Below are 12,500 nucleotides of genomic sequence, written 5' to 3' on the forward strand. Positions count from 1 at the left end.
GTTCTTGTGTTTGTTAACCTTTTAGAAAGTGTTTTTTCAGTCATAACTTTTTGAATTGAAGTGTCTAAAATCTGAAAAATCTGAAAAATATGGTTTTCTCCCAATTATTTGCATTAGAACAGTTCAAAGTACATATAAATACACCGGGAACACTTTTTTTTTCGTAAGGAACATTGTGCTATAGTAAATATTTACCTACATTTGAATTCCTGACCCAGTTCGTCCTAACCAACTACAAAGGCTTTGTATGTTGTTTTTTATCAAGCTAGCCTAATGCCAACACTGGGTCTTTCATAAAATAGAAGCGCAGTTGATGATCGTCAATTATTTTGTAAAGAGGTAAATTATGGTATGTGTGAATTATGTCCTCAATTGCTTAATGAGTAGTCCGGTAATGTTTATTTTGTAATAAGTTAGTTAACTAGGTTAGGCCAGGCCCTTAGGACAAAGCTGAATGTTTTTCATATAGAGTAAAATATGCAAATTAGCCTCAAGACTATCAAGTTACAGTGAGCATTAGTGAATCAGGACCGATATTGTGAATTGAAGGTGTTTTTTACTTTTTTTAATTCAAGTATTATTCTTTCTAACAACGGTAATTCTTAAGCATTGATAGTTCTTTGGGATTATGGGGTTAATATTTCTGGGATTCAATATTAGACTTACTAAAAGTGTGTTGATAAACCTCACATCAAGCTGTGGTTGATATCCGATTCATGAAGGTTCATAAGAAAGTCAAATGATGCACCTAGGTGTTTCTATCACTGTACCCAATTTAAGGGAACTTTCAGGATTCCTGAATTAAATAATTGAATAGAAATATAACTGTTTTTGCTTTACTGTACTCGGAAGTGGAGTGAGGAAGTAGTATTTTCTTCAGCGCAGTATACCGCCCAGTGTGTGTTCATCCGATTTTGCTCTACTCTACTCTGAAGTGGAGTGAGGAAGCAGTATTTTCTGCAGCGCAGTACTGTATACCGCCCAGTGTGTGTTCATCCGAGTTTGCTCTACTCTACTCTGAAGTGGAGTGAGGAAGCAGTATTTTCTGCAGCGCAGTATACCGCCCAGTGTGTGTTCATCCGAGTTTGCTCTACTCTACTCTGAAGTGGAGTGAGGAAGCAGTATTTTCTGCAGCGCAGTATACCGCCCAGTGTGTGTTCATCCGATTTTGCTCTACTCTACTCTGAAGTGGAGTGAGGAAGCAGTATTTTCTGCAGCGCAGTATACCGCCCAGTGTATGTTCATCCGATTTTGCTCTACTCTATTCTGAAGTGGAGTGAGGAAGCAGTATTTTCTGCAGCGCAGTATACCGCCCAGTTTATGTTCATCCGATTTTGCTCTACTCTACTCTGAAGTGGAGTGAGGAAGCAGTATTTTCTGCGGCGCAATCTACCGCCCAGTGTATGTTCATCCACTAACATAGTAGGGAATAGATATTCTATGAACAGTGCTGTATGTGATCTCCAGTGCTGTAAAACTTTACTCTCCCCTCTAACTTTCCAAGGGAAAAATACACAGCTCAGAAAGGATGCTAATACCTAAATTAAGTATGTAAGGATATGAAGTATCAGCAAATACCTGTACCAATATCATACTTTTAAGGGTCCAAGGTTGTGAAATCCTCCCTGTTCAGGTAGGATGCTGTTCTGTAGGTTAGGCTAGGGTTAGGTTCGTATGGTTATGATGCATTCATGTAGATATCTTTCCAAGTAACCATGCTCTTAGTATAGTGGATTGTTTTTCTTAGTGATTCTTGGTCTTTACTGTTATATGTATGAACCATACCTTTGTCCAAACATTATTGTGTTTTTATTCAACTGTATTTCATTATTGATGCTGGTACCATTTACTCTTTTATGGTTTTCCACAGAAAAATGCCCGTTTCTTACTATGACTCATTCACAATTTTTACATTTGGGAGTAGGATATGCTAAAATGATTAGTATGCCTAAGCAAAAATGGGGAAAGGCTCACAAAACAAGATCTTTCATATATAAACTATAAAAACTTAAAATAAGAGGAAGAGAAATAAGACGGAAAAATGTGCTTGAGAGTACGCTCAAGCAAGAGAACCCTCTTAACATATATGGGGTACTGTTTTGGGGAATGGGTTTTTTGAAAGGGAAAAACAAACTGATTAGTACATCACTGTAATTATGTGCATCAAAAACACAATAAAAGCAGCTAGGAAACAAATGTTTCTTGCCAGCCCTCTCTAAAGACAAGGACTTCACACAACCAACCATTTTTAACACAACCTCCCAGGCCTTACACTAGGCCATATGATGGAATTTCCATAAATCCAATTCAAAAGGTATAAGGGCAAACATAAAGTACTCTTTAAAGCCTCATTTAACACAATATCTTTAACCAGCGTTTGAAAATTCATGGACCTTATACTTAATTTGAAAAATAATTTGTTTGATACTGTGCTTTAACTGATGAAGGGTCCTCTTGCATGGCCACTAAGTCTCTATAGTCCATTTCTTTTAGCGATGCATATTTGCACTGACTCGCAGTGGTGCCCGTTTAGCTCGGAAAAGTTTCCGGATCGCTGATTGGTTGGACAAGATAATTCTAACCAATCAGCGATCAGGAAACTTTTCCGAGCTAAAAGGGCACCGCCGCGAGCCGGTGCAAATCTGCGTCGCTAAAAGAAATTGACTATAGGTAACCGTGGCTCTGGTTTCTTTGAACCTCATAACCTACCTTGAACTTACTTCCTACCAAATGTTTGGAGGAGTATCTGTTGAAATCAGAGTATAGTACTGTCGAATAGTTTTGTCTTGGAATCATCCGTGGTCGACATATTTACGGTAAACTTCGAAGGTTTTTCGCACGTACTCCTGTAGTAAAGTATTAAAATCTATTTACGGCAGGAGTTTCCTTCTTGTAATGCTGGTTTGCTTGTTGAAGCATGCTGATAAGGTAATTATTGTGGCTGGTGAGTCAGGGGTTAGACTTAGCTGTCACCTGGCTAAACCCTCACATTTCTTTGGCCCTTTCCGAGGTTGTGTTTATTTGTGTGTATCTTCATGTCTTCGAAGTGTTTGTTGCTTCGACTGGTGTCATTATGGGATTGATCATCCTCTGGTACTATTTACAGGCTTTCAAAGATCTGTGTTGGTCTTTCCATAGTATGTCCATAAGAATCTTTGGTGCGAGGTAGCTGGTTATCAGTTAATGTGAGCAAGTTATCGCAGGTTATCATTAACCTGTACCCAATCCAGTCCAGGTTATTGGGCAGAGTATTGATTCTGGTGATAGGCGATTTAGATTTAGAATGTAGTGGTGAATGATCGGTGTTTGTGTGTAAGGGCCTTTGTTTCGATTTAGATTTAGAATGTTGTGGTGAATGATTGGTGTTTGTGTGTAAGGGCCTTTGTTTCCACGGTCATTTAAGTGTTTCACCTCCTTGGTTTGACGAGTCATTAGATGATGATACTTTTATTGTTAGGAAGCTTCCATTTAGCCTTTACTAGAAATTTGTTTGCACAATCTAAGAAGTACTGTAGTTTCATTTCTAGCTCTTACTAACTACTGTACTATCTATATAGGACAGTACAGTACAATATTGCAATTCTTTAAGGTAAATTATAATACAGTACAGTATCTAAAATAAAAAACTTGGGATTCTTCATAATATTTACTTGGTCATGATTTTTCTCAGTCTCTGAACTTTTCATTTGAAATTTATTGCTATGTTACATTGTAATTGCTGATCAAGTCCTGTCACAATCTACAGGAATGGTGATTATAGAAACCAAGAAAAACAAATCTAAAATCATGTGTAATAATCCTTGAATTAAAGTCATATTGCTTCATAAAAAGGATATAAAATCTGAATGATTAAAATAGCTTTATTTCTAGAAACTGCATAGATTCCAAAAAAGGCACGATTCCCTAAACTTATATCTTTGGTTTGCTGTTAAGTATTCTACTCCTTACGAATCTGGAAATGGCGTCGGCCTAAAGGGGAGCAAAGCGATAGCAGAAGCCCCCAAGTAAGAGTTGCCCCGTCGGGCATATCCTCCCATTCTCAGTCCCTGGCCTACTGGTAACGACGGGGGGTCTTCCAAACATTTTGGAGACGTCTTGCCGGCAGCGTCCCTGGCTATCGCGGATGGACCCCCTCGGGCATCTCCTGATATTCGGGAGATTGAAGATGCTGTGGGTCTCTGTCTGTAGGAAACATAGAGGTTCGAGGAGAACCTCGTCGATGGTTAGAATGCCCGAGGTACAAGGGCCCTGGGTGTCGAGGAAGTAACACGTTCCCTTGCTGTTGGGGTTAGAATCTAACACCTGGCAGTTGTTGTCGAGCATGACCATGTTTTCCTCGGGGCACATGTTCGGCAAACACTTGGCAGTTCCAACTCTTTCGCTATCTATTACCTGTAGGGGTTGTAATAGATAAATTAGTTTCAGCATTTCTATTCATATGCATTCTGTATTTGAATATGTATTATCTTGGACTTTTCGTTTTATAATTATGTTGATAAAAACTATATGCTACAGCAGGAATAAGTGAGGTGTGAATTTTTTTTTTTTTTTTGTAATAATTTAGTTTTCTCTTCAACTATCTCGTTGATTGTCAACTTTTTTATAGTGGAGTTTAGATGCATTGAGAATTTTTCTTAATTTGATTAATGCAGTAAATTAAATAAGAAAATTGGAAAGTGGAATTAACAGAATTAAAATGGATATGTAAGTCCCATTTATATGTCAATATAGTACAGTTAAATGATGATTGACGGTTTGATAATAAGTTAACTGTTTGCGTGCCTGAGGCATTTTATTGAAATCTATATCCAAATTTTAACCCAGAAAAAAATAAGGAAAACTTGAAAGAAATTAAAATTAAAATTTGAGTTGGATAATTAAATAAGACAATATTTTTGCCAAAAGTCAATTTACAAAATCCAAAAACACTACATGGGATCTATTTCATGAGTTAATTGAAATTTATATTCAAATTTTAAGGTAGGAAAAAATTAAGGAAAAATTCAAAGAAATTAAAATTTAAAGATTAGTTGGATAATTAAATAAGACAATATTTATGCAAAAAGTCAGTTTAGAAAATCCAAAAAAACGCTAAATGGAATCTATTTTACAAATTACTCAAAATTTATATCCAAATTTTGATTTATGAAAAATCGAAATTTATATCCAAATTTTGATTTATGAGAAATCGAAATTTATATCCAAATTTTAATTTATGAAAAAAATTAATGAAAACTTCAAAGAAATTAAAATCAAGAAGTCAGTTAACAAAATCTGAAAAAAATCTGCTCAGTTTAAAAATGTAAAATTTATAAAAATTAAAATGTAGGTTTAAAAATACAAGGAAACAAGAAATCACTTCACCTGAATAACATGGCCAGGAGGGCAAGGCCCCTGGGAGAAGGGCTTATAGCATCTTCTGGTAGAGGCGTGGTAGGCCGTGCCAGGGTCACAGTCGCACTCCCCCTTGCCGAATTCGTTGTTGACGAGGCTCATTCCAGCAGGGCACGGTGATTTGTCCTGTGTATTCAGGCACCGATTGGCCGTGAGTGCTTGTAGTTCGTTGCAGGGCCGTCGCTCGCAGACTGGCACCACTGTGGGAAGTAAATGCAATTAGTTGCCGTCTTGTTGGTCATCAATTTATTATTATTATTATTATTATTATTATTATTATTATTATTATTATTATTGTTTATTATTTATTATTATTATTATAATTTATTATTTATTATTATTTATTATTATTATTATTATTATTATTATTATTATTATTATTGTTAATAATAATAATAATGCAACCCTATTTGGAAAAGCATTATTATTATTATTATTATTATTATTATTATTATTATTATTTATTATTATTAGTATTATTATTATCATTTAATAATTAGTATAATTATTATTATCATTTATTATTTATTAATATTATTTATTATTGTTATTAATAATAATAATAATAATAATAATAATAATAATAATAATACAACCCTAGTTGGAAAAGCAGGATGCTATAAGCCCAAGGGCTCCAACAGGGAAAAAAAGAATAGTGAGGAAATGAAACAAGAAAATGAATAAACTGAAATAGAAGTAATGAACAATTGAAATATAATATTTTAAGAACAGTGACATCATTAAACTTAAATATTTTGTATGTAAACTACCAAAACTTCAAAATAAAAACAAGAAGAAGAAATAAGATAGAATCATGTGCATATATATCATATGTATATATGGTCAGTCTCTAGGGCATTGTCCTGCTTGATAGGGCAATGTCACTGTCCCTTGCCCCTGCCATTCATGTGTGGCCTTTTAACCTTTAATCCTTTAAACGAGTGTTCCCTCAAGCAAGAGAACTCTACCTAGCTTTTATGATAGGTGTAATTCATTATATGAATCTTTTAGTTTGTATAGTTGAAAGAATTATTGATATTTTGGCTGACGATGCCAAAATACTAAAAGTTAATTGTTAAGTTGATTAGATGGTAATTGAAAGAAGCTGAATTTGATATATATATATATATATATATATATAGATATATATTATATATAAATCTATATATATCTATATAAATATTATATATATACTATATATATATATATATATATATATATATATATATATATATATATATATATATATATATATATATATATATATATATATATATATATATATATATATATATATATATAAAGCTAAAAAAATCATTGCATAACGACTTTCCCTGACGTTTGGTTCTTTCGGAAAGTAGAAATTTGATTTGGTTTTAACATTTTGAAGCTACTGTACACACACACACACACACACACACACACACACACTCTCTCTCTCTCTCTCTCTCTCTCTCTCTCTCTCTCTCTCTCTCTCTCTCTCTCTCTCTCTTTACGACCCTTTGAATTTAAATGCCCAACTTCTCGGTTTATTAGACTATCTTTACGGACATATGACCATATACTATTTTAACAGTTTTCAGTCCGTAAAATTCAGAAGTAACCAACTCTAAAAGTAATAATTTTCAATTGTGATTCATATTTAGGGAAATAAACAAAACAGAAAAGGTAGGATGATAGATTTTGTGAACTATTATCTACAGTCGCAGCGAGGGATATGACGCGTAGGTAGCTGAGTAAACAGACGAGCTGTGGTTTCAAGGTCTTCCAATTTCATTTGGTTGTTTCTTTAATCTGTTGTTTTTCATAATATTGTCACTAAAGTGAGTTTGTGTTATTGTAATTTTGCTCTGTAAGGGAAAATAGTCTAGCCTATTCTATCTACATTTTCCTCTGTCATACACACGACAAAAATTTCTTCTGTCACTTCAGTGGCTACTTTCCTCTTGGTAAAGGTAGAAGAGACTCTTTAGTTACGGCAAGGAGCTAACTCTTCTAGAAGGACACTCCAAAATCAAATCATTGTTCTTTAGTCTTGGGTAGTGGTGTAGCCACTGTATCATGGCCTTCCACTGTCTTGGATTAGAGTTCTCTGGCTTGAGGGTACACTTTGGTGTTCTATCTTATTTCTCTCCCTCTTTTTTTTTCAGTTTTTAGTTTTTTATATTTATATATATGATGGATCTAATTTAATGTTACTGTTCTTTAAATATTTTCTTTTGATTGTTTATTATTCTTTTATAGTTTATTTATTTCCTTGTTTCCATTCTTCGCTGGGCTATTTTTCCCTGTTGGAGCCCCTGGGCTTATAACATCCTGCTTTTCCAATAAGGGTTATACCTCAGCTTGTAATAATAACAACAATAATAATAATAAGCAATCAATATTCACAACCATTATTATGATTATTATTTTACCTAGAGCTTATGGTCTCCCAAAATAGTGTTAATTTACATATGACCTCGAACTGTTGGAAGCAAAAGGCTTGGGTGAAAACTGGTTAAGGTTTTTTTTTCTTTTTTTTTTCTTCAAGATATCTGTTACGGTCATAAGATGGAAGAGGGTTAACTCAAGCATTAGGCTTATTTGCGTATATTCTCCCAGCGTAGGGTATATAGGCTTATCACAAAATCATAAAATCAAGACTCTAACCAATGTAATGTTAAACTATCCTTTCTGTGCTTTTAACTTTACGAAATGTGAACGAGTTAGTAATAATATCGTCGATTTAACTCATTTAAAATATGAAATTGTACTTTAAGTCATAAGTATTCGTATAAAATTAAACAATCCTTTCTGTGCATTTAACTTTACGAAATGTGAATGAGTTAGTAATAATATCGGGTATTTAACTCATTTAAAATATGGAAAATGTACTTTAAGTCATAAGTATTCGTATAAAATTAAACTATCCTTTCTGTGCATTTAACTTTACGAAATGTGAATGAGTTAGTAATAATATCGAGTATTTAACTCATTTAAAATATGAAATTGTACTTTAAGTCATAACTATTCGTATAAATGTATTATTAAACTATCCTTTCTGTGCATTTAACTTTACGAAATGTGAACGAGTTAGTAATAATATCGTGGATTTAACTCATTTAAAATATGAAATTGTACTTTAAGTCATAAGTATTCGTATAAATGTATTATTAAACTATCCTTTCTGTGCTTTTAACTTTACGAAATGTGAATGAGTTAGTAATAATATCGGGTATTTAACTCATTTAAAAAGAATGGAAAATGTACTTTAAGACATAAGTATTCGTATAAATGTATGTTATGATTATATGAACTAATTTTGAAAATGTAAAAATAATTATGATATAGAAAAATAAAATTCAACATTATATACATTTTTGATGCCATAACGGCCACTGTTGATGGTACTCACGTTCTGGCACTCTCATCTTGACCCAGTGTTCCGGAGGGCAAGGCCCCTGCGTGAGCAGCGTCACGCATTCTCCCGTAGCAGGCCATAGGACTTCGCCCGTGAAAGGATTGCATTCCCCGGGGGAGCCCGTTCTCAAGCTTATCCTCTCTGAGGAGACTGAGGGCACGTTGTCTATCCCCGCCCTCAGGGAACAACGGGCTTCAATCGTTCCCACGGGGACATTCGGGTTGCAGTTAGGATCCTTCATGCAATTCTGAAGGGCAGTGGCTCTCAGGAGGTCTTCCAGCTCGTGAGGGAAGTAAATTCTGGTTGTGTCCAGTTCGAGGTTTGGGGCTGCCGAGACGCTGCATATGATATCCGTTAAAGTATTCAAGACAATGTACGTAATGACACATAATAGTATCGCGTTGCTTGAGAAACCCATTTTGCTTTAAAGAATTAAATGTTCACACTTCTCTATCAAGTAGAATATGGGAAAACTCACTTATATGACCGCGACCAGTGTGTCTTCAACCACTCACAATCTAAACTCACTGTCAGGTCGCTTCTCATTATATACTCTTTAAATCTTCTCTTTGTTTACGGTATGTGTCGCAACACACTTCCTGTCGGGGAAAAGAAACAAAAGGCGCTGAGTAATAGATAAAACGTCTTTGCTCTGGATTCAGATATGAACATACTGAGGCTGAGTACATTCTTTCTTTCTCTTCAGCGCTGTCACCTTGCTCCATCGTGTCCAGTTTCTTCCAGGTTATACATCCGGGTAATGAGGTAGTCCCTCTTTTCGATTTTATTAAACGCCAACCCTGTAGTTTAAGCTCATGTTCCCATTTTTTAAAGGTTTATGGGAATATCTATAATCGTAGTCTTGAATGATATGTCTTGCCGGACTACGTCATTGATGTAGATTTAAAATCATACAGTTAATAAGCTGCTGGCAACGTAAAATAAGCAGCCAATGGCGAGGCACCATTCTAGTCCTCTTAACCACGCCCACTGTGATGTCACTCTAGGAGGGGATAACCTTATGTATGCTTTTGTATATGTTTTATGTTTACTCTGTGCGATGACTTATTGTTTTTGTTGATGAATTTTATGCAAAGGAGCATTCTTGTACTGTTGGCATTGGTATTCATTCATATGATCATCCTCCTCAGCCGTTATTAGTCCACTGTAGGACTACAAAATTGCCTCAGACATGTCCTTCCAGCTGTTTGTTTATGGTCTTTTTATGCCAGGCTATGCCCTCAAATTTTCTTATCTCGTTAATTCATCGTCTTATCTTCCTTCTCCTGCTTCTTTTGCAGTCTCTGGGATCCCATTAGGTTGTTCGTTGTGTCCATCTATTATCTGTCATTCTCTTTACATGTCCTGTCCATGTCTCTTTTTCTTGTTAGAATATCTTCTACTCTATCATATCCATTTTGCTCTTCTGTTTCGTAGTGTTATTCCCATCATTATTCTTTCTATAGCTCTTTGAGTTGTAAGTAGATTATGTTCTAAGGTTTTAGTATGGGTCAAAGTTTTTGATGCATAAATTGATACTGGTAGGACCGTCTGATTAAATACTTTTCTTTTTAGAGAAAGAGGGATTTTAGTTTTCATAATCTCATTTTGTTTAATGAAAGTTCTCCATCCCATTCTTATCCTTCTTTTGATTTGTCTTATGTCCTGTAGAAACACTTAATGTCTGTCTTAAGTATGTATATTTATTAAAAATTTTTAGTGGTTCATAATCCTTATTTCTTGTGTCTACATTTTTAATGAACATTAACTTAATTTTACTTATATTCATTTTCAGTTCTAAATTTCTACTTTCTCTTTAAATCTTTAATAATCTTTTGCAATTCCTCCCATGATTCACTGAATAGAATTATGTCATCTGAAAATCTTAAGTTGTTAAGGGATTCCCCATTGATTTTAATTCTTAAATTTTCCCATTCTAAATTCTTAAAAACTTCTAGGCACGTTGTGAGTAATTTAGGAGAGCTAAAGGTCTCTGTCTATCTCCTTTCTCAATTGGATTTTTCTCAATATTTTTTTTATGTAGTTTTAGGATTGCTGTATTTCCTGTAGTTTTAAGATTGCTATTTTTCATGTATATATATATCTTCAAGTGTTCTTACATAAGATTCCGAAGAGCTTTCATTACCGCTGAAGTTTTGACAGAATCAAAAGCTTTCTCATAATCTCTTAATGCCATATATAGTGGTTTGTCATACTTATCATAAAGGTTACTGTGAATGGCAGAGTCAACGGACAGTAACATTACCCTGTCGAGCAGGACAATGCTCCAGACTGACCATATTTACATATGTTCTGCACCCAAGTCCCCTTTCCATCCAAGCTAGGACCAAGGAGGGCTAGCCAATGGCTGCTGATGACTCAGCAGATAGACCTACAGGCTCCCCCAAACCCCTCATCCTTAGTTCACAAAGATGGTGAGGTTGTTGTGACCAAAGGAACGAACAAGTTTGAGCGGGACTCGAACCCCTGTCTGGCGATCACCAGTCAGGGACGTAACCACATTGGCCACCACAACCCTTAACTTATGGATTTGCTTGGTTAACCCTTGAGCTCCATCTGATATGAATTTCTGCCTGGGGTTCGAATCCCTTTTAAACTCGTTGGTTCCTTTAGCGTCTGCAACCTCACCATCCTTGTGAGCTAAGGATGAGGGTTTTGGGGGAGGCTATACAGGTCTACCTACTGAGATATCATCAGCCATTGCCTGTCCCTCCCTGGTCCTACTTAAGTGGAAAGGGGGCTTGGGCGCACTCGTTGGTTCCTTTAGTGTCTGCAACCTCACCATCCTTGTGAGCTAAGGATGGGGTTTTTGGGGGAGCCTATACAGGTCTACCTACTGAGATATCAGTAGCCATTGCCTGGCCCTCCCTGGTCCTAGCTTGAGTGGAAAGGGGGCTTGGACGCACTCGTTGGTTCCTTTAGCGTCTGCAACCTCACCATCCTTGTAAGCTAAGGATGAGGGTTTTGGGGGAGCCTATACAGGTCTACCTACTGAGATAACAGTACCCATTGCCTGGCCCTCCCTGGTCCTAGCTTGAGTGGAAAGGGGGCTTGGGCGCTGATATGTATATATGGTCTAGGCCTCTAGGGCATTGTCACTGTCCCTTTCCTCTGCCATTCATGATCTGCCTTTGTTACTTTAAATTTTATTTTGTTTTGCACTGAATAAAACTTCCTGTGGCTCTACTGTAATTGCGTCCTTAAACATAAATATTTTATTGTTTTCAAATTAATTTTCCTTATTCAAATTCACTTGCTTTTTTGTTTTTAAGTACCATTACTGACATCTCTGTGGACACGTCGTTTATATGTGAGCTGATAAAAGTATATTCAAGTGTCATACTGGTTCGTGTAGATATATTTTCTTTCGGGGGTATTTCTATATCTGCTAAGACCAGGGAGGGCCAGGCAATGGTTGCTGATGACTCAGCAGGTAGGGCTATAGACTCTCCTAAACCCCCCATCCTTAGCTCACAAGGAGGGTTAGGTTGCAGACACTAAAGGAACTATCTAGCTTTAGAGGGTCCAGAACTTCTGTCCAAGATAATGCGAGGCGGGAACGTTTCCGAGAGGCTATGGCAACTTATTTGCGTCCAGAGTTGCCATGTGTGAATTAAACCTCAATTATTTTATTATACTGAACGAAACTTGTGTGATAATAAAAAACTTTTGATCTTATTGC

The 12,500-nt window shown here is 35.7% G+C and overlaps 2 protein-coding genes across 4 annotated transcripts in view; one reads left to right on the plus strand and one right to left on the minus strand.

Annotated features, from left to right (window-relative positions):
- Atg14 (autophagy related protein 14) overlaps nucleotides 1–12,500 on the plus strand; it is a 50,441-nt gene that overhangs the window by 6,995 nt on the left and 30,946 nt on the right. The window lies entirely within an intron of this gene.
- LOC137634923 (uncharacterized) lies at nucleotides 3,846–9,452 on the minus strand. Its single transcript, XM_068367481.1, has 3 exons — nucleotides 8,792–9,452; nucleotides 5,365–5,594; nucleotides 3,846–4,392 (listed from the first exon to the last, which is right to left on the minus strand). The coding sequence occupies exons 1-3, from the start codon at nucleotides 9,213–9,215 to the stop codon at nucleotides 3,970–3,972; spliced, it is 1,077 nt and encodes a 358-aa protein (XP_068223582.1). The 5' UTR covers nucleotides 9,216–9,452; the 3' UTR covers nucleotides 3,846–3,969.

The sequence above is a fragment of the Palaemon carinicauda genome, chromosome 45 (genome assembly GCF_036898095.1).
Source record: "Palaemon carinicauda isolate YSFRI2023 chromosome 45, ASM3689809v2, whole genome shotgun sequence".
NCBI classification, from domain to species: Eukaryota; Metazoa; Arthropoda; class Malacostraca; order Decapoda; family Palaemonidae; genus Palaemon; species Palaemon carinicauda.

Excerpts from the sequence above, each read along its gene's own strand:
- LOC137634923 (XM_068367481.1), bottom strand. The coding sequence starts at position 9,215 with ATGGGTTTCTCAAGCAACGCGATACTATTATGTGTCATTACGTACATT. Across the intron at positions 5,595-8,791 it reads CAAGATGAGAGTGCCAGAAC|TGGTGCCAGTCTGCGAGCGA; the intron begins GTGAGTACCATC and ends TACTTCCCACAG. Across the intron at positions 4,393-5,364 it reads CTCCTGGCCATGTTATTCAG|GTAATAGATAGCGAAAGAGT; the intron begins GTGAAGTGATTT and ends CAACCCCTACAG.